General features: G+C 39.7%; 1 protein-coding gene across 7 annotated transcripts in view; it reads left to right on the top strand.

Annotated features, from left to right (window-relative positions):
• ATP11C (ATPase phospholipid transporting 11C (ATP11C blood group)) overlaps positions 1 to 27,448 on the top strand; it is a 180,853-nt gene that overhangs the window by 112,594 nt on the left and 40,811 nt on the right. For 4 of the 7 annotated variants that reach the window (XM_055438212.2, XM_055438209.2, XM_055438211.2 and 1 more), the window contains 11 exons: positions 730 to 880; positions 1,424 to 1,621; positions 9,306 to 9,467; positions 10,138 to 10,292; positions 11,286 to 11,357; positions 13,725 to 13,798; positions 15,613 to 15,716; positions 16,172 to 16,353; positions 17,718 to 17,981; positions 21,757 to 21,931; positions 26,400 to 26,502. In XM_055438212.2, coding sequence (XP_055294187.1) covers positions 730 to 880; positions 1,424 to 1,621; positions 9,306 to 9,467; positions 10,138 to 10,292; positions 11,286 to 11,357; positions 13,725 to 13,798; positions 15,613 to 15,716; positions 16,172 to 16,353; positions 17,718 to 17,981; positions 21,757 to 21,931; positions 26,400 to 26,502 — 1,640 coding nt within the window. The remainder of the gene's footprint in view (positions 1 to 729; positions 881 to 1,423; positions 1,622 to 9,305; positions 9,468 to 10,137; positions 10,293 to 11,285; positions 11,358 to 13,724; positions 13,799 to 15,612; positions 15,717 to 16,171; positions 16,354 to 17,717; positions 17,982 to 21,756; positions 21,932 to 26,399; positions 26,503 to 27,448) is intronic. The other 3 variants (XM_055438206.2, XM_055438210.2, XM_088833544.1) reach the window with 1 other exon arrangement.

Here is a 27,448-nt window from a genome sequence, read left to right as displayed (position 1 = left end):
GTTTAATCCTCTAAGAAACTTGGAGTAATTCCTGTTAGTCTGACCACTTTACAGATAGAGAAATAGTCTTAGAGATGATAAGTGATTTACCTAAGCTCACTTAGCTATTCACGGGCAGAGTTTAGATAAAATTTATTCTCTTTTGCTGATGGTTAATGGTTTGGGGTCCTCTAGTTGCTATACGTAAGGAGTTGGTGCAACACAGATAACAGTCTCCTTGCAAATAATTGTGTGGTACTTGACACACCTTCAAAGCCATTTACACTGGCACAGATCTCGCTCTCCTGTTGCCATGGACATGCAGTATATCAGCAACACCCTCTTCATAGCTCTAGTTTTAGATTAAAAGAATCCACACTAAGCTTGACTATTTCACGTTTGCTCCTCTACCCTCTATTCCAAACCTTTAGGATTCAGGTTTGGAAACAATCTACTCCTTTTATAAGGGTTGAGTAGGTAATGGTGTGTGTGTTCTGTCACTTTATAGGATCCTTACTAAAGGTGTGTTGAGCTAATTGCACTTGGATTATGGTTAGGACAGGCTTTTCCATTTTACCAGTGAAGAGTAATGCTTTAGCAGTGATAACTGAGGTTCACCGATACAGGCCTGTGCTATGGTTACACGTTGTACACAGGAGAAGCTTTAGAAAACTGAACAATTTAGTTTATACCTGGTTGATATCTTCAGTATTTCAATGGTTTTTAAATTCATAATATCTTATTTTTCAGATCCATTAACGCTTTCCTGATTGTGTATTTATTTATCTTACTGACCAAAGCTGCAATATGCACTACTCTAAAGTATGTTTGGCAAAGTAACCCATATAATGATGAACCTTGGTATAACCAAAAGACCCAGAAAGAACGGGAAACTTGGAAGGTAAATTTTTTTATGCTGAAAATTGTAACCCTAGTACATTGTGACAGAGGCACCCTTTACTGAAATACTGCTCAGATAATAATACCTTGGTATTAGGGATTTCTCTTGGTTGTATGGTAGCCCCAAGTCGTTAACTTTGAGACATTCTAGGATTTTTTTCTTAACCCTAGGCGAATATCCTTGTTTTTAACTCTTAGGTTAAGAGTTTAGGCAACTGGGCCAAAATGTCTGGCATGTTAATGCCTACATGAAAACTTTGATCCTACATTCATATCTGAGGGTGGGAGAAGCAGAGACCTTAAGGAAGTAAGAAGTCTTAAGGCAAGGTACATTCATTGAACAAAAGTGACAAAATTCAGGGTGTTTTACATGTTTTCACATGCTATGATAATAATGTTGACCAATGATACAGTGTCATTGGGAAGTTTCTTTTTTATAGGAAGAGCAGTGCTTTCAGCATTGAAATTAAAAGATAGAAAGTTTATATTACACTTGCTTGATGGAACTGTGTTTAATTATCATCAACTATTCCCTTTTTTTTAGGTTTTGAAAATGTTCACCGACTTCCTGTCATTTATGGTTCTATTCAACTTTATCATTCCTGTCTCCATGTATGTCACAGTAGAAATGCAAAAATTCTTGGGCTCCTTCTTCATTTCATGGGATAACGACTTCTATGATGAAGAAATTAATGAAGGAGCCCTGGTTAACACATCAGACCTTAATGAAGAACTTGGTCAGGTAAGAACTTATTTTTACTTAAAATAAGGTTCAGTTCAGTTCAGTCACTCAGTCATGTCCGACTCTTTGCGATCCCATGAACGATAGCACGCCAGACCTCCCTGTCCATCACCACCTCCCGGAGTTCACTCAAACTCATGTCCATCGACTCGGTGATGCCATCCAGCCATCTCATTCTCTGTCGTCCCCTTCTCCTCCCGCCCCCAATCCCTCCCAGCATCAGAGTCTTTTCCAGTGAGTCAACTCTTCACATGAGGTGGCCAAAGTATTGGAGTTTCAGCTTTAGCATCAGTCCTTCCAATGAACACCCAGGACTGATCTCCTTTAGAATGGACTGGTTGGATCACCTTGCAGTCCAGGTGACTCTCAAGAGTCTTCTCCAGCACCACAGTTCAAAATCATCAATTCTTCGGCGATCAGCTTTCTTCACAGTCCAACTCTCACATCCATACATGACCACGGGAAAAACCATAGCCTTGACTAGCCGGACCTTTGTTGGCAAAGTAATGTCTCTGCTTTTTAATATGCTGTCTAGGTTGGTCATAACTTTCCTTCCAAGGAGTAAGTGTCTTTTAATTTCATGGCTGCAATCAGCATCCGCAGTGATTTTGCAGCCCAGAAAAATGAAGTCTGACACTGTTTCCCCATCTATTTCCCATGAAGTGATGAGACCAGATGCCATGATCTTTGTTTTCTGAAAGTTGAGCTTCAAGCCAACCTTTTCACTCTCCTCTTTCACTTTCATCAAGAGGCTTTTGAGTTCCTCTTCACTTTCTGCCATAAGGGTAGTGTCATCTGCATACCTGAGGTTATTGATATTTCTCCTGGCAATCTTGATTCCAGCTTGTGCTTCTTCCAGCCCAGCGTTCCTCATGATGTACTCTGCATATAAGTTAAATAACCTGGGTGACAATACACAGCAGCCTTGATGTACTCCTTTTCCTATTTGGAACCAGTCTGTTGTTCCATGTCCAGTTCTAACTGTTGCTTCCTGACCTGCATACAGGTTTCTGAAGAGGCAGATCAGGTGGTCTGGTATTCCCATCTCTTTCAGAATTTTCCAGTTTATTGTGATCCACACAGTCAAAGACTTTGGCATAGTCAATGAAGCAGAAATAGATGTTTTTCTGGAACTCTCTTGCTTTCTCCATGATCCAGCGGATGTTGGCAATTTGATCTCTGGTTCCTCTGCCTTTTCTAAAACCAGCTTGAACATCTGGAAGTTCACGGCTCACGTATTGCTGAAGCCTGGATTGGAGAATTTTGAGCATTACTTTACTAACGTGTGAGATGAGTGCAATTGTGCGGTAGTTTGAGCATTCTTTGGCATTGCCTTTCTTTGGGATTGGAATGAAAACTGACCTTTTCCAGTCCTGTGGCCACTGCTGAGTTTTCCAAATTTTCTGGCATATTGAGTGCAGCACTTTCACAGCATCCTCTTTCAGGATTTGAAATAGCTAAACTGGAATTCCATCACCTCCACTAGCTTTGTTCATAGTGATGCTTTCTAAGGCCCACTTGATTTCACATTCCAAGATGTCTGGCTCTAGGTGAGTGATCACACGATCGTGATTATCTTGGTGGTGAAGATCTTTTTTGTACAGTTCTTCTGTGTATTCTTGCCACCTCTTCTTAATATCTTCTGCTTCTGTTCGGTCCATACCATTTCTGTCCTTTATCGAGCCCATCTTTGCATGAAATGTTCCCTTGGTATCTCGAATTTTCTTGAAGAGATCTCAAGTCTTTCCCATTCTGTTGTTTTCCTCTATTTCTTTGCACTGAGGAAGGCTTTCTTATCTCTCCTTGCTATTCTTTGGAACTCTGCATTCAGATGCTTATATCTTTCCTTTTCTCCTTTGCTTTTCACTTCTCTTCTTTTCACAGCTATTTGTAAGGCCTCCTCAGGCAGCCATTTTGCTTTTTTGCCTTTCTTTTCCATGGGGTTGGTCTTGATCCCTGTCTCCTGTACAATGTCACGAACCTCCGTCCATAGTTCATCAGGCACTCTGTCTATCAGACCTAGTCCCTTAAAATCTATTTCTCACTTCCACTGTATAATCATAAGGGATATGATTTAGGTCATACCTGAATCGTCTAGTGGTTTTCCCTACTTTCTTCAATTTCAGTCTGAATTTGGCAATAAGGAGTTCATGATCTGAGCCACAGTCAGCTCCCAAACTTGTTTTTTCTAACTGTATAGAGCTTCTCCATCTTTGGCTACAAAGAATATAATCAGTCTAATTTCAGTGTTGACCATCTGGTGATGTCCATGTGTTGAGCTTCTCTTGTGTTGTTGGAAGAGGGTGTTTGCTATATGACCAGTGCTTTCTCTTGGCAAAACTCTAATAGCCTTTGCCCTGCTACATTCCGTGCTCCAAGGCCAAATTTGCCTGTTACTCCAGGTGTTTCTTGACTTCCTACTTTTGCATTCCAGTCCCCTATAATGAAAAGGACATCTCTTTTGGGTGTTAGTTCTAAAAGGTCTTGTAGGTCTTCATAGAACAGTTCAGCTTCTTCAGCGTTACTGGTTGGTGCGTAGGCTTGGATTACCGTGATATTGAATGGTTTGCCTTGGAAATGAACAGAGATCATTCTGTCGTTTTTGAGATTGCATCCACCAGGTACTGCATTTCGGACTCTTTTGTTGACCATGATGGCTACTCCATTTCTTCTAAGGGATTCATGCCCACAGTAGTAGATTTAATGGTCATTTGAGTGAAATTCATCCATTCCAGTCCATTTTAGTTCGCTGATGCCTAGAATGTCGACGTTCACTCTTGCCATCTCCTGTTTGACCACTTCCAATTTGCCTTGATTCAAGGACCTAACATTCCAGGTTCCTATGCAATATTGCTCTTTACAGCATTGGACCTTGCTTCTATCACCAGTCACATCCACAACTGGGTATTGTTTTTGTTTTGGCTCCATCCCTTGAAAATTGCTTTTATTGTAGTCTGAATCAGCAGTGTTTGCGACCATTTCACATTTGGAAATGTAACTCAATAAAAATTTCTTTATGCAGGCATATAATGAAGGCAAGCAATATTATCCTAACTATAGCGTCAGTTTTTGCTGGCGTTTTTGAGAAAGACCCGATTTATGTATTAAATTTGAATGTTACAGAAATTCTCTTTAAAACTCAACCTGTTGGTGGTGTTGATTATAGCTTATTGCTTTGGAACAGGAAACAAGTAGGCTTCATCACCATCTATAATCATTTAGGGATAAAATGTGGGATAGTTGGAATGAAGCTATTTTATAAATGCATTTTGTTCCATAAACCAAATTGACCAGAGTTGTCCCATGGACACTTTCTTGGTACATTTTCTTGGACATTTCAGATCAGATGGAATATAGACCTAAAAATAGAGTTGTTTATTCTGTGCAAGAATTTAAATGAAGGGAAGATGTGAGGGCATGCACTCCACTAAATGCTTTTTGCTTCATGTACCAGTGTAGTCCAGGCTTTGACCTTCTTGCTAACCCAAGTTGTTTTCAAATGCTAGGCTGCAGCCTAGCTGTAATTCTTCAAGTGGTGACTTCTTGAGTTCTTTTCTGAGTAGTATTGAGAAAGTTTTTGCCTTTATCTGAATTTACTGTGTCATGTAATGATTTTCACAAGCCGAGGGTAGTGTTTTGGCTTGCATTTACTTCTCTTTATATTTAGAATGTCAAGGCTGTTGAAATGTCATTTCTGGGACTAGGAGATGCAGAATCAGTTAATGGAACTGTGTGGCTGGAACAGGGCCTCACAGTTGTTTTAAATGGTACCGATTTGCACCTATACCTCAAAACTCTGCTCCTGAATTCAGTCTCCCACTACCCCTACTCTCTATTTCCGTTCTTTACGCAACCTTTGCCTAAACTAGAGTATCCTCTTGACAACTAGTCACAAGGGTGAAAGGATTCTCCAGATACCATTATGTTGAGACCTGACTCTAGGACTCCAGGATCCCAGAGGGTGGCGTCTGCCACCCACAGAGACACTGAGTCACAGGGGATAGAATAAGCCATGAACAGGCAAATGCCTTTCCCTTATATATTGTTCCCAGAAGTTTCTTTTATAGGTCACTTCAGTGACCACAGCTGACCTTAGCCTTTGTAAACCAGAACTTTTCATCCAGGGACTGAGCCTGGTAGAACTGCTCTAGTCTCAGAGAAAGGCGTCAATCTGCAACTCTTTTGCATGGGACAAAAAAATGAGTTAAGCCACCTCTGGTGAACTTTTCCCTGACAGCTGATCTGCCTCTTCTGGATTCAGTGCCTAACTGCGTGGATTAACATACCCAAGGGTGAACATGGCTAGTCCCCAACTGCTGCAAATAGAACAGCCATCTTTCCACATGTGGTACCTAATTCTCATGAGAGATAGGCAGGATATCCAGGCCAGATCTCCACCTCATCAGATTAGATCTTATCTATGAAGATGTGGTTTTGTTCCTATCATCTAGACTTATTCATACTTCAGAAAGTAAAATAGAGCTTTGGATAATAATCTATTAATAATGAATCTGATCAGTGAAAACAAACCAGTTTTCATTTTAGTTTTCATTTTACCACTTCTTTCCCCCACTGAAACCTGCTTTTTTGGTTATGATAGTCATTTAACCAACTAACTAAGGTAATAACCAGACCACCACTTACATTTGTACAGTATAAAAACAACTTAACATCATACCAGCTTACATCAGTTTGTATGTGTAGAAACAACTTAAATGAAAATGCAAGGAAATCTTAAAATGATTTTGTTTTGCATTTAGTGGGCCAATACACACAAAATCAAGTGTAACCAGTTTCCTCCTTGATGAGTCATAGTTTGAAATCTATAGGACTTTTATTTTACTTAAGAGCAGTGTCAATTTCCATCAGTACCATTGCAAACACTTGCTTAACGTCTTTCAAAGTGACCCACATTGGTATTAAAAGAAAAATAGGAAGATATGTTTAGAACACTGTTCGTCTTTGACTTGAAAAGCAAAAAGAAGTAGACTGCTCAGTTCAATTGGAAAAGAATGGGGTCTTTTATGATTAGACATCTGTCCTTTAGACAACCAAATGGTTTCAAGCTTGGAAAAATCATGGGGATAGCCTGTCCTTCATATCCCCTCTCAGTCTCTCAGCTATGCCCAACAGTATGCCAGAGTATATACTCTGATTCCAGTAAGAGTATATACTCTGATTCAATCTAGTGGTTGTGCACTGAAGTTCTGTGTTATCTAAGATACATTCTTGGTACTAGGGGTTACTGTTACAAAGTAAACAAGAAAACCTTGAGTTATTCACCATATAGTTGAAGAAATAGACTTATCGTACCCTAACTGTAGCAATGTGATGATAATCAGAAAAATTATAGGGACTATGAAATGATGGAAAGAGTCCAGTACTGTGATTTTGATCAGGTCAGCAGCAATGACAGTCAACATCTGAGTAACACCTTAAGAGCTTTCAAGCATATTTAGTAATCTTTACAGCCTTGTGCAGCAGCTTTGATTATTTAAGGCTAATGTTTAATGTTCAGAGAGATGGGAGTTTTTCCAAGGTCACAAAGTTACTGGGTGGTGGAGCCATGACTCTAGTAGAAGGGTTTCACTAAGTTAAACGATAAAAAAATATTTTGACCAATTTTGACCTATAAACTAGATGATTTAATGTGTTCAGCCTTTATCTTAGGGGCTTTCTCTATTCTTGAACAGCTATCTCACTTTAGGCTTTCTGTCCATAAATTGATGACTTTGAGCTTGCTGATACAGAGGGTCTGCAACCGGCTCAAACCTACCACTAAAGAGGAAGAGACTGATGAGAATCAGAGGCAGGCAGTAGCCTCTCACTCGTCAGCCCTATCTCTCCTATAAGTATGAGGATACTCTTTAATAATAGCCGATCTTCTCCTCCTCTTGTACTTAGTATAGTGCATATATTAGATCATTGGTTCTCAGAGCATGAGCTCAGGAACAGCAGCATCAGCATCACCTGGGAACTGATTAGAAGTGTACATTATCTAGCCCCATCCCAAGAGCTAGTGAGTCAGGAACTCTGGGGATAGAGCCCAGCGATCTGAGTTAACAAGCAACCTCCAACTGAGTGTGCTGCAGACCACAGTTTGATAGTCCCTCTTTCATGGTATACTTTGTTGGCCTATATCCTTGAGATTAATTGTAGATAGATCCATACTGTACAAACTGTTATATATAGACAAATAATTACATTTTATGTTTTTAAAGTTATTACCTTTGTCATTCATAAAAGATTTCAAAATGGGTTAATGCTCACTCAGCAGTAGGAGCTGCACCAACCCAGGAGGACCTTTTGGGAGAAAATGAAGGTTAATAATTTTGATCACACAAAAAGCCCCAAAGAATTTCATTTTAGCTAGAAAAATCTAGATGATTCAAGAATAATAGCACTTGGATTAATTTAAAGGGAGAATTCAAACTTGGCTGGCTAACAGAAAAAAGAGAAGATTGGAATGCTATATTTGTGCCAGTGCTGCTACCGTGAAAAGCTTTGAAAAATAATTAGAAAGCACTTACTGCCGCAGTTCATCTCTTTCTCCCTTACATAATAAAAACCTTAATCTTGTACTTATGCTTGTTCCTGTCAGCCTGTAATTTTAACTATTTAAGCATGAATTGCCAACAAGGAGGATAAAATTGTGGGTTTCCAAAAGCCAGATGTTATAAATAGAAGAGATAAAAACTGAGATAAAATGGAAATGCTCAAAAAGGCTTATTTTGTATGGAAAATTTATTTCATAGCCTATTTTTTCCATTATTTATGAAAGTATGCTTATACTTTAATCTATCATTATAAACTCTGCTCCTTTTTTTTTTTTAATCTGGAAACTTTTTTGAGGAGTATCTGAAAATATACATAGTATTGGGGAAGAAATTTCATTTGTTTTTGATCATGTATTGACTTACTCTGTCTCCTAATTAAGTAACTGTTAATATTATTTCCCCTCTCTGTCTATATTCTGTAACTGTTACATACGTATATTATAAAACACAATGCATTTCACTTCAATTCAGTATATTTATAGAAAATTTTACTTTTCAAGGAAACTTTTGTTACATCCCAATTAATTTGCTTGTGTGCATGCTCAGTTGCTAAGTCGTGTCCCACTCTTTGCGATCCCATGGACTATATAGCCCACCAGGCTCCTCTTTCTTTGGGATTTTCCAGACAAGAATACTGGAGTGGGTTGCCATTTCCTTCTTCAGAGCCGAATTAATTTAGTTCCTATCAAATATATTTTCTGTGTGTGTCAGAGAAATAGAGAAATAAGTGGTTCATAAAATGTTTCCGGCTTGGAAAATTGACTTTTGTTATGTTAACTTCTTTATATCAAAACAAGTAGGTGTTAAATCGAAGGAGTCTTAGTTTGGACAAAGTAGCCACATTTTTCCTTCCTACTAATCTCCTGTATTTGAGTAGGTCTACCAAAGAGTCAGGCATAACTTAGCGAATGAACAACAAGAACCTTAGACATGTGATACTATTTCAAAATCTTTTTAAAAATACATTTCATTTCTCATTCGTTAGATAATACTGCTTCTGTCGTTGTCTGACATTTGACAGGTCTTTAGAAAAGGTGATTTCTGTGGATATGAAAATAGCCATGCTAACTAAAAGTTAATCACATTGAAGAAAGTAAGAATGCATATGTTTGTATTCTTGTTTTTAGGTGGATTATGTATTTACTGATAAGACGGGAACACTCACTGAAAACAGCATGGAATTCATTGAATGCTGCATAGATGGGCATAAGTATAAAGGTGTAGCTCAGGAGACCGATGGACTCTCTCAAACTGATGGACCCTTACCATATTTGGACAGAGCAGATAAGGTGGCATTTTTTGCGTTACCATTTTGCCTTGAGAAATCAATTTAAATAGGCATATGTTAACATAGTAGAAATGAAGGATTTTGGCACGTGACATAGACTTTTGAATAGCCATTTGTTCATTGTTGCAACTTCACCTTTATATGGACACCTCTGGAATTTGTAAATAAGTAGAATTTATAAAAAAAAGAACATTGTGAGAAATGGCATTTGGGTAAATCTTTCACTTTCACTGTGTGATCATATTTGGTGCTTTATCTTTAAAAATATGAGCTGCTCCAAGAATGATGTCTGCTGAAATCATTCAAGCCCCAGGAGTGTCTAGGCATTAAATGAACCAGAGTCTCCATGCACCTGAGCTATTGCCAGATTGTGAATTAGAGCTAAATGCACTTTTTTAGGCCATGGAGATGTCACTGCTTTGGGATTAGGTGGCACTGCAGTAAAAATGAGTTAATAGAGCCCCTAAGGTATGTTAGCTGGGGACCAGGCATGTTGGGAGGGATTAGGAGAATATATAGCTCATTTGAGTATTAGGAATTCATAAATTTCTGCTATTCAATTTGCTGGTGGTTATAACATGCTCTCACATTAATAACTTTTCTCTGTTCATTGACTACTTACCAAATGATCACAGTAAAAATAATATAGTCATTTTTCTGTCACTGTTCAGCAGAATCGAGAAGAGCTCTTTCTGCGTGCCTTGTGTTTATGTCACACTGTAGAAGTTAAAACAAATGATACTGTTGATGGAGTTACAGAGTCAGCTGAATTAACCTATATGTCATCTTCACCAGATGAAATAGCTTTGGTCAAAGGAGCTAAAAAGTAAGCACATATGTTATGCTGGATGAATAATTTCAGTATAATAATAACATTCTGCCTGTAGTTAACAATATGGTATTCTCACTTCAAAGTTTGTTAAAAGAGTAGATCTCATATGTTAAATGTTCTTATTACCCCAAACAATAAAAAAGCAAAAAGACACAGAGAAACTGAGGAATGTCAGGATATCTCTTCCCTTGATTGTGATGATGATGTCACAGACATATGCATGTTTCCAAAGTCATCCAGTTGCACATATTAAATATTTGCAGTTCTCCATTAGTTATACCTCAGTAAGAAATGCTGTTTTAAAACCCAAAAATAAGTTGTAGAAAAATACATTAGCATTTTTGAAGAGTAAAAAAAAATCAAACATTTCTTGTATTTCTCCTAAGAAAGTGAAATCACAGGAGGACAGGCATTATTTTGTTTTTTATCTTATTTGCTTCAATAACCTTATCTTATAGGTATCCTTATTCTGTAATATGGAGCCAAACTACTTTATCAGAAAATGGAAAAAATTCCCAAACCTAACCAGTTAAGAAAATAGCAATGCTTAGTTGTAACTTTCATCACTATTTATGCATTCCAGCCAGAAGTCCAGATGTTCACATTATATTTTGGAAATCATCTAACAATGGTCACTTTTCATATAACACATGTTATTTCTGAAGTACTTCCAGCAATTTTGATATCATTTGGTTATTGAAAGTCCTGCTTTATCCGTGAGTCCCAAGATGATTAAATGGATAAAAGGTCACCCCATGTGTTAGCTACAGAATTGAAATTACAAATTGCCTCTTTTTTTGGTTATGATTTGTGATTGGGCATTGACTTGGTCTGTGTTTTATCTCAGTAAGTAAAAGGAAGTACAGCTATAGATCGGGGTTTTATGAAAGAGAAGAAAACAATAAACAAGTGTGAATAACCCCAGTGCAAAGGGAAATTCATCGTTCTTTAAAAATACACAACGGTCTTTTTTGTTTTGTTTCACAGGTATGGGTTCACATTTGTAGGAGTTCAGAATGGCTGTATGAGAGTAGAGAACCAAAGAAAAGAAATAGAAGAGTAAGTAGTGCTTACGTTTGATGATTGTCACTTCTTAACTCCACAGTCAGCTTTAGATGGATTTAGGAAGGGCAGCAAAGGGAAGTGATTGCATCTATAAATGCATCTCTTACCTGCTCTCCCAAGTAAGAGTTTTATATAAATGTAGCTGGAGTAGAAGACATTTTTCATAGAGTGGCAGAAATTAGCGTTTGAGGTGTAAATTATTCCAGTTTTGTTCACACATCGATCCAGTAGCCTGAATGAGCATCTGCCTGGACTTTTCTGAATTTTAGACGCCATTTCAGGTCTCCAGCACATGCTGCAAGAAAAATCAGTGAACATATATGAAACCTTCTGCTGTCTAGAACCTAATTAATCATTCTGGGATTACACGCCCTGCCAGTCATAACAGCTTTGGTGTCAGAAACTTTCTCTTGTTCTAGATACTTGAGTGTGAGCCCCAGGGCAAGTACTCTGATGCAGTAGTAAGCGCCACATTTCCTTTTTTTTTTTTTTTTTTTGCTACAGAGATCCCAACAAACAAATATACCTTGCCTTAATAACAGGTTTTAATTAGGCCCTCTGATTAATTTTATATCCTTTATGTGAACTTGAAATCTGACTTTCATTCTGACTCCTAGCATCTCCTGAGACCCATCTCAGAAACCTGTAACATATGTAGATTTGCTAGGGAATATGCCTCTTTGGAAAGGAATGTTCAAGAGCCAGAAGACCCAGAGGAAGACTCTTTGGCCTGACTGCCAGGAAGGAGCCGAGTTATTGTCAAAGTCTAGATTCTAGCCAGTTCACAACAGTGCCCCCATCTGGCCAATAGCAAATAAGACATTATGCTACAAGTATTTATCTTACACACATATCCTATATCCCCAAATCGGTGACCTGCTCACTCCCATCAAAGACAAGCTTGGTAGTAAATACTTTTAAATCAGATACTTGTATATGTTATTTATTTTCAAGAAACTGTTTCCTCACATTTTCTCAAATAACTCTTATTTCATCTACTGTATAGCTTAGCCAGTGCAACACAGAGATGATCATGTCATTCCACTGTTTATACCCTTCAATAGATTACTGTTGTCCTTAGGATGAAATACCAAGTATCTGAAATGGCCCACAGTGTTGACAGGTCCTAACCCCTGCCTGCCTCTCTTGCTGCTCCCCTATCAACTAGATCTCAGCCTTATGTGGACTGCTGTCAGTCCTGCCACGGGCCATGTGCTCTCATGTTGCTGTGCCTTTGCGCATGCTCTTCTGTATACTCAGAGTGCCATGATATCCTTTCTCCATCATGTCACTGCTGAGAGAGACAGCTCAGGCAAAACCTCCCCCAGGAAGCCTTCCTTCTGTGCTCCTACATCTCCTCTTTGTGTTCCTTTACTTCAGTGTTTGGAAGACTAGGAGGCAGTCATTTCATTAACCTCTGCCACCCTTATCATGGGCTTTCCTGGCAGTTCAGATGGTGAAGAGTCTGCCTGCAATGCAGGAGACCTGGGTCTGATCCCTGGGTCAGGAAGATCCCCTAGCGGAGGGCATGGCAACTCACTCCAGTATTCGTGCCTGGAGAATTCACGGACACAGGAGCCTGGTGGGCTGCAGTCCATAAGGTCGCAAGGAGTCGACCTAGTGTGAGCAACTAACTCACACACACATCCTTATCATATGATAAGCCCCTTAAGAGAAGATTCATGTCTCTTCTCCAGCATCTGTCACTGTGCCCGACACATAGTAGGCATTCCGTAGATGATTAAACCTAGTGGCAGGATTGGACTATTTCTAGATAGCTTCTAGATATGGCTTGGTGGGACAGCTCTTTGTGCCTCATTCCTATGCAGTCACTCTCCCCTTACTATTTTAAGTCATATAATGAGAAGGTATGCTAAGTCACTTCAGTCGTGTCCGACTCTGTGCGACCCCATAGACGGAAGCCCACCAGGCTCCCCCACCCCTGGGATTCTCCAGGCAAGAACACTGGAGTGGGTTGCCATTTCCTTCTCCAATGTGTGAAAGTGAAAAGTGAAAGTGAAATCGCTCAGTCGTGTCCGACCCTTAGCGACCCCACGTACTGCAGCCTATCAGGCTCCTCCATCCATGGGATTTTCTAGGCAATAGTACTGGAGTGGCTTGCCATTGCCTTCTCCGATGAGAAGGTATAGATACCCCTTAACCACTGCTGGTATCCTCTGACAGCATGTTCCAAGTGCAGAGAAATTCCAAAGACACAATGGAAAGTACCCGTTGTGCACACAAGCAGCAACCCTTAATCCAAGAAGAAAGCTCTGCTAATGTAAGATGTTTCTGTTGTGTTTTATTTTTCCCATTGTGGTCTTGGTATTTCACTTTTCTCACTTTTTTTTTCTATTAAAGGTATGAACTTCTTCACACCTTAAACTTTGATTCTGTCCGCCGTCGTATGAGTGTAATTGTAAAGACTCAATCAGGTATGCATATTTAAGACTTGACTTTTTCTTTCTTTCCATTTGTAGATTTGTTGATCAACTACTTCAAGAGAGAAAAACATTTCATGTAGTAGTGTTTGATTACTTAAAGTCGTGCAGAGCTCTTGTGTATCCCTCAATGTATTTACATACGCACCTGTTCAGCTTGTCAAATTATCAGTGGCAGAACCCCTAGTATGACAATATATGAATTTTCTTGGAAAATGAGCTCCACTTCTCGGTCTTGGATATCCAAACAGGAACAGAAAGGGTGACTTTTTTTACAGTTCAGGGTACTGACCAATCACCACCAGTGTCTACCTGTGGCAGCCCACTATAACCGCATGGTTTGAGATTACTAGCAGTAGTTTTTGAGTGTAGGGAGTTGCTGGTTCTCCCTCCCTGACCATCCTAACTCCCCACTGCTGGGAAAGGGCACGTGATTTACTCTAGCACCCTGGGCTCTTTGTTTCACACAATAAAGAAGCTTGCCCTTTGCAGGGGAACCAGTGCCATCCTTTCAGGGTTCACCCATGTTCTTAGGAGAAGCTGTGGTGGCTGTGATGCCTTCTGCTCAGATTCAGCAATACCCATGGGGTAGCATTGCTGCTTCATTTGTGGGCTCAGATTCCTCTGTGTAAGTGTGTGTCTGTGTGTGTCTCTGTATGTATTTATCTGGGTGGTTTTTCAAAATATCCTTGATTTATTTCCTATTAATTAACTTTTTAGGATTAAATCTGTTGAAAATTTCTTAATATGAGAATGGGAAGATATAGACAGACCCTTGAGGGAATATGTCCATCCTTATTCATACTTTGGTGTGACTGCAAAGTTACAATGTTGATTTCATTATATGTGAATGTGGAATTTGTTCTATGACTTTTAAACACACCATGGATATGCGAGAGAAGTTTCTTCTAATATTTATTTATTTATTTGGCTGCATCAGGTCTTAGTTGCAGCACGCAGGCTCTTCGTTGTGGCGTGTGGGCTTAGTTGCTCCACGGCATGTGGGATCTTACATGGGACCAGGAATTGAACCTGCATCCCTTGCATTGAAAGGCAGATTCTAAACCACTTGATCACCAGGGAGATCCCTGTGAGAGAATTTTTCTTCTTAAAAGACACCTAACGTGTTTAATTCTTCTGTTCTTACCTGTACCCGTGCATGTCTGCATTCTGTTGCAGATGGTGAGATGTCTGAGGAAGTGGTCTCCCAAGGGCCTTGACCTCAGAGCTACCGTTTTTTAACTTCTTGAACTTAGCACTTTTCCTTATAAGGTTGGAATCTCTTTCTTAAACGTCAACTGTCTATGCTCCTTGGTACACAGACTGGTATAAAACTGCATTTATAATAGCATTCTACAGAGCAATTCTCCAGTTTCCAGTGAAAACCGGCAAGCTACTGCTAAAAGCTAACATGTATAGGCTTTGAAAATGATTTTTTCTTGTTTGAGCTTGAGTTTGCTCCTTGACATCTGTAGATGCTACATGTGACTTTTAGACCACGGTTGACAGCATCCTCATAGTGAATTCAGTCAGATGCAGCTCCTTGACACAAGTGATTCACTTTCAGGGTATATCTTTTAACAGAGGTGCCTACTGTAAACCCTGGGGTATTTGTTGTGTCCTTGTTGGTCCTCAGAGGTGGTGGATGTTGTCCTGACAGAGTGAAGGTCAAGATGTCTGCTTCCAAGGCAGTCTCAGGATACACAGCTGTTGGGAGGGAGAAGCCACCGTAATAGTTACCTGTTATGAAAATTCCAATACCAGTCTAACTCTAAGTTAAAGTCAAGTACTCTGATTCTATATTTTAGGAGACATACTTCTCTTTTGTAAAGGAGCCGACTCAGCAGTTTTCCCCAGGGTGCAAAATCACGAAATCGAATTAATTAAAGTCCATGTGGAACGTAATGCGATGGTGAGCCTGCACCCCTCCCCTCAATAGAGAGAAGGAGAAATGCTAGAGATGACTATGTCTGTGGATTGCTATATAAAGGACAGTTTAAATGAATTTTAGCTTATCTTTATGGTCTGTTTTTGTATTGGGGAATTTCGTAATTTTATTTTCCTTATTTTAATATAAAACATCCTGGAGCAAGTTTCTGTTCAGAATTTGCAGCCTTTGAAGACTTTTCAAGAATATTTATTTTATGTTCTGCTTTTGTGTTTTTTTAAACCCAAAGGTATTATTTTGTTATTCTGAACCCAATTGAATGTTAACCTAATGCAATCTGTTTTTTCTCCCTTTTTTAACTGAAAAGGAAATTAGTCAGAATTTTTGTTTGTATGATAAAGCAAGAGTATTTAAAGAGTGTATTTTGTTTGTTTTTATTTGTTATTTGGATAACTAGAGATCTCCTACTTTGCTTCTAGGAGGGGTATCGGACACTTTGTGTAGCCTTCAAAGAAATTGCTCCAGATGATTATGAAAGAGTTAACAGACAGCTCATAGAGGCAAAAATGGCCTTACAAGACAGAGAAGAAAAAATGGAAAAGGTTTTCGATGAGATTGAGACAGACATGCATTTAATTGGAGCCACTGCAGTGGAAGACAAGTAACTAGAAAATGATACTCTTGTTATTTTAATGACCAATCATTTAGAGTAGTATCTGTCCAGACTGGTTATTTATTCTCAAGCTTTGAAATATTTGATTTAGCTTTGTCTGTACACCAGGTTTTGAACTGTTTGTGGAAATAATTTTTGAGTTAAGTATTTGTGACTTAGAAGAATTTGAATCTATCATCTCTAAGGTCTTTTGAGTACTTCCTAAGCCATCTCTTCATTTATACAGATATTTATGAAGTAGTCTTACTATTTGTAGGAAGTTTTGTGCTAGACGTATCATTCAGTTGGTGTTTGGTAGAATGGGTATGATTTTGACAGACATATGAGCAGAAGGGAAATTCAAGGTAGAGCAAGCAACATGAGAACTCATTGTAACCTGGTTTAACAGACTAGAGCACATTTTTAAAATAATTGGCTCTCCTGGACATGATTATAGGGCTCCAGAATTGATCTTCTTGAAAAAATATGTTTTAGATTCTATTTTGGGAGTTTTCTAGAAGTAATGAATGTGAATTATCAGGCTTAACCCAAACACGAAGTTATAAACATAGATTCAGCTATGTTGGAAGGTTCTAATAGAATCCATACAGTCTAATTTCACTGTTGGGCTTCCCTGGTGGCTCAGTGGTAAAGAATCGGCCTGCCAATGCAGGAGATGCAGGTTCAATCCCTGGGTCAGGAAGATCCCCTGGAGGAGGAAATGGCAACCCGCTCCAGTATTCTTGCCTGGGAAATCCCATGGACAGAGAGGAACCTGGTTGGCTACAGTCCATGGGATCACAAAGAGTTGGACCAACTTGCCAACTAAACAATTTCATTGTATTCTCTAGCCAGAAGGAATATGAAGTATCCTTCTTCTGTCCTTCCCTTTTAGAATTATGCTTAAATTGTCTTTCAGAATGTTTGGCTTTCAAGGTCCTCAGGGATGGGAATTTGCTGACTTCTCTCAGTATCTCATTAGGATGTGTCTGGCCCTTTCAGTTTTGAACCACATTAAGTATTTGTAGACAACATAATGAAATATACTAAAGTGACAATGAGTAAGACCATTTGGTGAGATTCTGAACATTTTAGCTAAGAGGGATGATTCTTATTTCTGTCATTAGATACCAGTTACCTTAAGAGAGGTCATGAACTTTCAAAACCTCATTGTCTGAAATGTACTTTAATAAGTAAAATTATGCCAACAAGAATATGCTTAGAAAGGGTAGAGGATATATAAGAAAAGTAACTATTAAAACATGTCATTCCAAAATTGCTATGAATTATAAGAGTATTCTCTTTAACAAGCCTTCTTGCAGAATCTGTGTCAGGAATTTTCAAAGATAACAAGGTTTCCTTTGTGTTCCCAGGCTACAAGATCAAGCTGCTGAGACCATTGAAGCCCTGCATGCCGCAGGTCTGAAAGTCTGGGTGCTTACTGGCGACAAGATGGAGACTGCAAAATCCACCTGCTATGCCTGTCGCCTTTTCCAAACCAACACCGAGCTCTTGGAACTGACCACCAAGACTATTGAAGAAAGCGAAAGGAAAGAGGATCGATTACATGAATTGTTGACTGAATATCGTAAGAAGCTGCTGCGTGAATTTCCTAAAAGTACTAGAAGCCTTAAAAAGTAAGAAAGTGCATCAACTGGTCATATTTAGACCTTGGTACAGTTGTAAACCACAGATACTTATGCAGAAGGCTCTGTTTTCTCTAATTTATTATTGGTTGGTTGTAGGTAGTTTATCCCTATGAGTTAGAACCTTCCCTGAGGACTTGGCTAATGGCCTATTTGAGATTATTTGGCACTTTCCACCTCATGTTTCTTTTTTTTTAAAAACCTACACTTCTTGAGCTTTAGAAAAGTGGTTCATTTGCTAAATATTTAGGGTCTGGGTATTTAGCATTAATATCCTGGCCTGGTCCATGTTAAGAAAAAATATCCCTTTTCTGGTCTCTTGAATGTAATAAAGTCAGTCTCTGTAACAGTTTCTGTGCAGGTTAAGATCCGGGAGCCATTTTCTTTGTGAATTTTTATGCTTCAGAGGAGACCAAACACTGGATAGCATAGCCTCTCAATGGCTTTCAACAAGCTGCTTAGGAAGAATTTGTAGAAGGAAGTGGCGACCCACTCCAGTGTTCTTGCCTGGAGAATCCCAGGGACGGGGGAGCCTGGTGGGCTTCCGTCTATGGGGTCACACAGAGTCGGACACAACTGAAGTGACTTAGCAGCAGCAGCAGGGTTCTCAGAGGCACTGATCCACAGTAATTCAATACCCAGAGATACATTCACCACGGCTTAGGTTTGTCTAAACCAATTATTGGAATTTACCTTGATAAGCAAATTGATTTCCTCTTCTAAATCCAAAAACCCCTAGGTAATACTATTTCACATTTCTTAAGCACACTCTTTGTTCCAGTAACAGCATTAAGCACTTTAAATTATTCTCAGTTAATCTTCACAGCAACCCAGTAACAACTAATTTTCTTCATGTTAAAAATAGGGAAACTAAGGCTCAGAGAGATGAAGTGACTTATTCGAGATAACACAGCTAATAAGATGTAGAAAAGGTCTATCCAATTCCAGAGCCTATGCTTTTTAACAACTCTGCTGTATCTGTGTCCTCATCTCTAGGGTTTAAACAGGCTTTAAAAATGAACAACCCACATTCATGAGGTGATGGCCAATTTTAAAACAGCTATTGTTCTTCTGTTACTTGGACATGAGTGAGAGTAAACAGGTTTTTATTGTCTGTGATAAATGTTTCCTTCCTTTAGCCAAAAGGTACTTGTAAAGATAGTCCAGATTACATGTGTTTTACTTGTACATTTATCTTAATCTGCTCGGGGCATCCTAACAAAAGACCACAGAGCGGGTGGCTTAAACAATAGAAACTTATTTCTTGCATTTCTGAAGGCCAGAAGTCTGGGATCAGGGTGCCAACATGGCTGAATTCTGGTGAGGTTCTCCCTGCCTGGCTTGCAGAAAGTGGGCTATATCCTTTCTTGGCTGAGGGAAAGGAAGTTCTGATGTCTGTTCCCCTTCTTCTAAGGATATTGATCCCATCATGAGGGCCCCACCCTCACGACTTCATCTAGACCTATCTATCTCACAAAGGCCTCATTTCCAAATACCCTCACCCTGAGGGTTAGGGATTCAACATGGGACTTCATGGGAGACACAGTTAAATCTACAGCACCATTCAGCAGCTCTTGGGCACTTGTGTAAAAGCCAGGGCTTATGGAAAATTGAACTCACCATCTCAAAACATTTCCTCTTCCTCATTCATCTGCAGTTGGGTGAAGTCTTTCCCCAAATTACACAAGCATGAGACACAGAATCCCTTTGGCCAACTTCTGCTCCTTTGTCTCTTCCATTGCAAATCCGCCCCCAAGCCCTACTCATGTTGCCACTCTCTCCACTGGGCCTCCTTTATCAGATTCCTAGTAATTTGTGCCTCAAAGCACTTAAGCCCCTCTGCCCAATGACTGGTTCTCAGGTGTAAAGCACTGCCCATATCATAACTCTGCTCAGAAACCTTTAGTGAGTCTCCATTACCCACAGAATTAGGTCATGCCAAAGACCCCAGGTGACCTTTTCAACTTATTTTCCTAGTGTACCACACATCCTGGAGAAATGGCAACCCACTCCAGTATTCTTGCCTTGGGAAATCCCACGGACAGAGGAGCCTGGAGGGCTACAGTCCATGGGGTCACAAAGAGTCAGACACGACTAAAGCAACTTAACACACACACCACACATACCTTCTTTCTTTCTTCACCTCTTCCTGTCCTTTCAAGTTCCATTTCAGATGTCATACCTCATAAAGAACCCACTGTTCTTTCCTGGTGTGTATTTATTCTCCCAATCACTGGATATTAACCTTTTTAAAAATTATTTTATTTTATATTGGAGTTCAGTTGATTAACAATATTGTGTTAGTTTCAGGTGTATAGCAAAGTGATTCAGTTATATATGTATCTATTCTTTTCAGATGTTAACGATTTATCATGTTTAGTGGGGCATCTTCTCTCATGTGTGCCTCTTTCACCCCAAGGAGATTTTCTAGTCTCCAGAAAAAGCTTAGTTAATAATTCTTTCCATTCTTCTATATGGCTTAGTTAGAGTTGATGTTTACAGATATTGCTTGATTGATTATTGAGCCACTGTTTTCTGCACATTGTCAGCTCTATGAGTAGGGGAGCAAAGGAATGCATGATTGATATCTCTTTAATTAGTGAATAAAACATGCTCATAATAGTATGAAGCAAAATATGGAAGGAAGGAATGATGAGGCATATTAGGCTCTCACTGCTCATGGTCTGTAAAACAGCAGCTCTTTAAACAGTAAATTTTGAGAAGCATAACATTAGACGAATGAATCTGTAATGATGAGACTCTGCTGTGTTTAACACTTCTGCAGTGATTCTCAAACGGCACCCAAGATTGCCTGAGCAGAAATTGATTAATTGCTGGTTTTTTCATAATTGCAAAAAAATGAAATGTTAATTGGTAGCATTTTTTCAGTTGTAAGTTTTCCCTCCATATGGTTTTCTTAAATAGTTGGCACCCATTATATTTGTCTTTCCTGGCAACTAATACTGCTCAGTCCTGGCTATGCATGCAAATAACCTATGGAGCCTTTTAAAACACGCCTATATATTGGGTTGGCCAAAATGTCCGTTCGGGTTTTTCCATGTTATGAATGAACCTATTCTGGAAAAACCCAGGTGAACTTTTTGGCCAACCCAGTCTAACCAAGCTCTGTCCAGGATACTCAGATTTAATTTGTCTATGGGTAAACCTAAGACATGGGCTTTTTTAAAAGCTGCCCAAGTGACTCTAATGGGAAAGCTATGGTTGAAAATCACTAATCTAGTATAAAATGATACTTATTTAAAGAACATACATCATTGTATGGAATTCTTTAATGAACACTTTGTCTTTTTGGTAGTCTGTCATATTTGAGAAATCAGATCTATCGATAGGTTTTGTCAGTCAGGCAAAAATGTTAAGAATATCTTCTGTGATTCATATACCCCAAAGCTATTTTGTCTTTTCCCTGAATCATTCAGTTTTCAGATTGACTAATGATTTGTCTTCACATCAGAGTTTTACTGATTGAACTGTAATTTCCAAAATTCATCTTGAATTTCTTATATGGAGACTGGCTGCTAGATTTTCATTACTTTTATATTTAGAACTTAGTGACATCTGGGCAACTTGAGCCTCAAAGATGTGATAGAAAGTCTCTATTGTGCCATTAATAGAAATGGTTGCTTCTTCAGAATCCGCAGGTACAGGAACCAGATTGATGATAAGTCTGCTTTTTGTGGTTTTTTCAAGTTCCTAAAAAGCAATGTAGAGTATATTCAAATATATTTGCATTATTTTTCTTTTTCAGAGCATGGACAGAACATCAGGAATATGGATTAATCATTGATGGCTCCACTCTGTCTCTCATATTAAACTCTAGTCAAGACTCCGGTTCTAACAATTACAAAAGCATTTTCCTGCAGATCTGCATGAAGTGCACAGCAGTGCTCTGCTGTCGGATGGCCCCATTACAGAAAGCCCAGGTAACTGGATATTAGTTGATGTTCCATTCTGGGTACTTCTGTACACATACATACAAATGATCACTTTTAATTCTCTTCAAAGGGCCCTGAGTACCTTATTATATCTTCCCTGGCCTCTTCCTCTGTGTGATCCAACTCAGGAGCCTTCCCACCAATTTGAATTCAGCCTGTGCTTCACCTTGTGGTCCCCTCAAGCTGGCTGTCCAGTTGCTCACTTTCCAAAATTCTCTAATGAGTGCTTGGTACCTGCTGCCTTTATCCCAGTACTCCTGGCTCCACTGTTCCATTAGCTCCGTGCATACTTTCTTCCTATCTTACTCTGTAGGATCTCTTGGAGGAGAGCAGCAAACTCCTTGCTGAATCCGTTGCACTGTCTTCCATTTTCTCCTCCTTTCTCCACTGCAGTTGACACTGCAACTATGTCCCTTTTTAAACTTTCCTCCCTTGGTTTCTGTGATAGTCTAAGGTCCCCTTTTTTTCCCATCTTGGCAACCTAGTGTTTTTTTGTTTCATCCTCAGTCTTCTCCCTGATTATCAGGTTTTTCTGGGGCTGTGCCTTCCATCTGCTTTTCACTTACATCCTATCTTTGGATAAGCACATCCTTTTCTATGACTCCGACTGACTTGTCATTTTTGTTAAGTCACATGTTTCTAGCTGCCTGCTAGACGGCTCTATGTGGACTCCCTCTGTAACATTAAATTCTAGTATCCAAGACAGATATTATAATTTTCTCCTTTAGGCCAGTTTGGGATATCCTTTTTCTTTATTATTCCTGTCACCAGTGACATTTTTCTTTTGCTCCCCAAGTCTCCAAACTGCCTTTGACCCTTTTCCTCTCACTCACTCCATATAATCACCATGTCCTATTGTTCCTACCTTTTGTCATAGCTCTCATTTTGGTGCCATCTTCTTAAACCTTTTATCTCCATCCTAGTGCAAGCAAGCCTTAGGACTTTATACATAGTGTTTGATTTAATCTTTCTAACCCCCTTGCTTTCGCCCTTCCCCCTTCCATCTCTTTCCTCATAATCCCAAATTAATCTTGTTAAAACTGTACTTCTCCCATCATATATTCTCGCTCAGAACCTTTCAGTAGTTTCCTAGTCCCTTAGTACGAAGGGCAGATGAGTCAGTATGGCAGTCAGGGCCACCACCCCTGTCGACCCTTTCCATGTGTCTGTACACACTTTGAGTCCACCATCACTCCCACATCCAGCGTGAATCCTCCACTCCTATTGGTTGTTCCCCTTTTGTGTCCCTTCCCATGTGCCATGCTCACGCCAACTTCCAGGACTTCCCTCATATCATTTCCTCATCTGGAATGGTCTCTGAATTCCTCTTGACCTAACAAAAATTATATTCCTAACAAAACCCAGTGCAGAGGCCACCCCCCACCCCCGTATGCTGTCTTTTCCAGCTCCTCCAGCTTGCATTGATCTGCTTCACCTTGCCTCCTTGTACTCACTGCATCTCTGAAACCTTAGAGTGTCAGGTACACAACTTTTCACTTCTGTGTACACCGTATTCTTTTATATGCACTGGTCTTGCTTCTTCCCATCCCTCAGCTGCTCGCTCTAGACCCAGGGGCTGGCACTGTATCTTTGGCTTCTCCTTCACAGACTCTGCCCCCTACCTTGCATAGGCATGTGCATGCACCCAGCCCATCCTAATTTAGGGAATCGTCTCTCCCTACCTTCTCACTTTCAGTTGCTAGTGCAATCATATGCTTTTCTCTTCTTCAAGCTTCAGAGCCTCTGTTAGCCCCAGCTGGGGAAGCAGATTCTATCGGAACAATATCCATAGAAATCTGTCCCTCTAATCAAAGGCAATACCTCTTTCCTTTTTATTTTCCCCCTACACTCATTGTCTACTGCTCAGATTGGTCATCTGGGTTCTGACTGCTCCACTACCCGGGCCAGTATCTGAATTCCTAACACCATGCTACTTCTCCCACCCAGAACATGGAGCTGCCCCCACCCCACCCCTGGGATTCAGTCCTTAGTCTCTTTTATTTCTCTCACTATCATCATCTCTTCCAGAGTATCACCTACCATCTACTATCACCTGCTCATAGGTGTTTTTCAAATCACTTCTCCAATCCCAGTCTTTGGAGTTCCACTTGATTTCTCCAGTTGCTTACTGAATACGTTTTCTTGGGTGTGTCATTATCACCTCAATTCAACGTTCTCTAGAGTCCACTTGTCATTTTCGTTGTCTTTTTTTACAAGTGTTACTGAGCTCACTGTACTTCTAGATCTGTATGTTGACGTCCCCTCTGCTTTACCCTCCATGTGCCCTCAGTCACCAAATTCTGCCCATTTCTTAGTACATTGTCTTTTCCATCTCTTTCCATTACCTTCCAGGTCCAGGACTTTAACAGCTCATTGAACTCCATGTCAACTAACGTCTCTCTTAGCCTGCAGTCTAGCCTTTTCTTCTCATTTCTCCTTTCTCCTGCACCCTGTTACCGCTTTTATAATATGGCCCCATATTATATTATCTACCTGTCCATGTCCCCTTTATGAAAACTCAATTGGTCTGGTCAAATCAGACTCATTTTCTGAGCATTTATTGGACTTAACTGTCAGTATGCCTTAGATTGTGCTCTTCCCTTTCCCTGGAATACTCCTCCAAGCCCTTTTCCCCATCCATGCACATCTTACCAGTCCTTTATGGTTTAGATCAACCCACGCTTCCTTCTGTAAAATTGTTTCTCATCACTCTGGCTTGTAGTGTCCTCTCCCTTCTCTGACATCATAAGCCTTCTTATGTGAACAACTTAGATGACAGTGTTATATATTCTCTTGCATAAATATTGAGTATTATTATCTTTTATTGTTAATCTGGTTCTCTGATGTTATTGTATCCATTCCCCATTATATGCTTCCTGAGGTGTGTGACCAAGCCACATATCCTTTTTGGGTCTTTGCACTTCATTTTTGCACATTGTGTTGCATGTAGTTATAGTAGATCGATAAATACTTTTTGGTAAATTGATTTCTTTTTTGTGAGGCTATCTAGAGATTGAAGAGTTCTTAATCTCGGTGACCTGGAACTTCTGAAAAAAACCTTGATGTTTATCTATCTAGATCTTTCATGGTTTTATGGTCCATAGCAATATATCCTTTTATCTTTCCGCAGTGACTGGCTTTCATCTTTTTAATCTATATTTGCATGCAGAAGCTGTCACCCTTGATAATTTTATCACCTTCCCTAGACCTTTCCTGACTGCATTTTTCTTCTTTTAGGTCATTACTGCATACAGTATAATAGGTGCAATTAGTTAAACCAGTAATGTAACAGCCCATTAAAAACAAGTTTACTTTTGTCTTTGACTCACTGATTATTTCTGACTCTCATAAAGTTTTTAAAAAGAACCAAGTTGAGGTGAAGGATTGGGGAAAACCTGGCATTTCCTAGTAACATCATTTTTGTGTCAAATGAATTGGACGTCAGGTTTTTTTGGTATGCAATTTAATATAACTAAAACCTGACTGAATTTTGTTTAAAGAAAAGACTGCAGGGTGGTTTTGCCTCATATAAATTATTTTTAATCATTTCAGTTATGTGAGAATGGATTTTATTTATGTTACCTGGTGAAAGCCTTTGAGAGTACAAAATTTTTGCAAGACATTATTTAACTGATTTACATAAGCTGTTTAAAAGCTGCTAGATTCCAAGGGGTTTTGAGGGTTGACACATAAAGCAGTCGTTGGTAGGAGGACAGCCACTTACCCAATATTCTTCCCACAGTAACTCTGCCAGGAGAAGGTTTCTTTTATTCAGTACCTACTGTGAACACAGCGTTGAGCTGCACTGTGCCATCAACATATCTTTAAGAGACACTCAGGGAATGATGATGCTTTATACACATCTCAGACATCTTCCTGCAAAGGTCATCACCTTTAGGGTGCCCCGTTTTAAAATGAAGCTACTTGTATGAGAGATCAAATCATATTGAGCACTCAAAGATTTGGTAAAGTTTAGTCGGCAGCTAGATGGAAATAAGGGTTGGGGTGCACCCAGGGGTGGTTGGAGTGTCAGCAGCGAGGAGAGAGGCAGAGATGACCAAAACCATTATCCTCTCATTTCCCGCTTTTGTCCTGGTTGCCCCATGCATATTACCCCAAATCAGCTCTCTGGTCGCCACTTTCTCTCCTTCACTACCTGATCTGAAAGGACATGTGAAGCAGTGACAAGAGGGGATGCGTGCTGCTCTCTAATGTGGGTAGAAGGCATGGATTAGACAGTTCATCTATTAGCATAACCAGAAACAAGTGGGCACTGGTGTTATATTTTGAAAAGCTGTGTTGTTCTCTCCTGAGAATTCGACACTATTATATGCTCAGACCACCTTTGTTTGCAAGGACTCCATTTACAAGTGTGAATGAGGCAAATACCCCCATGGAGTACAAGCTCACATTCTGCTTTGACCTTTTCTATACCTCTCTTGTATTTAACGTTTAGATTGTAAGAATGGTGAAGAATTTAAAAGGCAGCCCAATCACACTGTCGATAGGTGATGGTGCCAATGATGTTAGCATGATCTTGGAATCCCATGTGGGCATAGGTAAGAAACATCTAACGGGATGCAGCTGTAAGGTATCAGTATTGCTTTTAGGTAGAGTGGTCTTATTATTCTACAGATTGTTTTGGTTGCTCATCTTGAATTTGAATTCGGGAATGATCATTGTTAATCAAATAAAGGTTCTCATCTGATCATGGAATATGCCCGTGCATAAGTCCTACCCCTGGTAGGAATGTAGCAATACCAGGCTGGAGGATATTATTTTATTAGCCAAGTAAACCAAATATCTGAAACCTCCTGGCCATGTGATTGATCATTTAGCTGTCGTTTTTGCCAGCGTGCAGGAAATTTTACTGATTTTTCACCACTGGCCAGATCACCTGCTTATGTGCTGCACTGCATCTTTTGAGGTCCTTAACTGCTTGGAACTCAGAAATGATAACTGGCTGGCTGATTTTCCTCATGCCTATATTTATGCATGGTCATTTGGGCTGTAGTGGTGAATTTACATGTTGGCATGCAACAGCAGCTTCTCTACGACTTCACCATTTTCCCCCGTTAGGTTGCTGGGAGGCAACACCTAACACCCCAGCATTTTTTGGAGGAGGAGAAATAATAACATTATTAGTATTTTGGAGATTATTGTAATGCAGTTTGGATTCCCAAATTCTTTCCATTTGGAAGTAACCCTATTTACTGTGGAACTCTAGTTTGACTCATGGGCTATTGATCAGAAATGGCCTGAAGCCACTTGAGCTCATGGGCTCAAGCTTGAGCTTGGGCTGCTACTCAGCCTTGCAGGACATTTGATCTTGTCTAAAATGTCCATAGTGTGTTTTGTCCACGCCAAAAGGTCCTCGAAATTCTGTTGTTTAGTTGCTAAGTCGTGTCTGACTCTTTTGTGACCCTGTGGACCGTAGCCTGCCAGGCTCCTCTGTCCATGGGATTCTCCAGTCAAGAATACTGGAGTGGGTTGCCATGCCCTCCT

This window comes from Moschus berezovskii, chromosome X (genome assembly GCF_049115385.1).
Source record: "Moschus berezovskii isolate FMDL1 chromosome X, NW_MosBer_1.0, whole genome shotgun sequence".
NCBI lineage: Eukaryota > Metazoa > Chordata > Mammalia > Artiodactyla > Moschidae > Moschus > Moschus berezovskii.
This window is presented reverse-complemented; position numbering and strand designations above follow the sequence as displayed.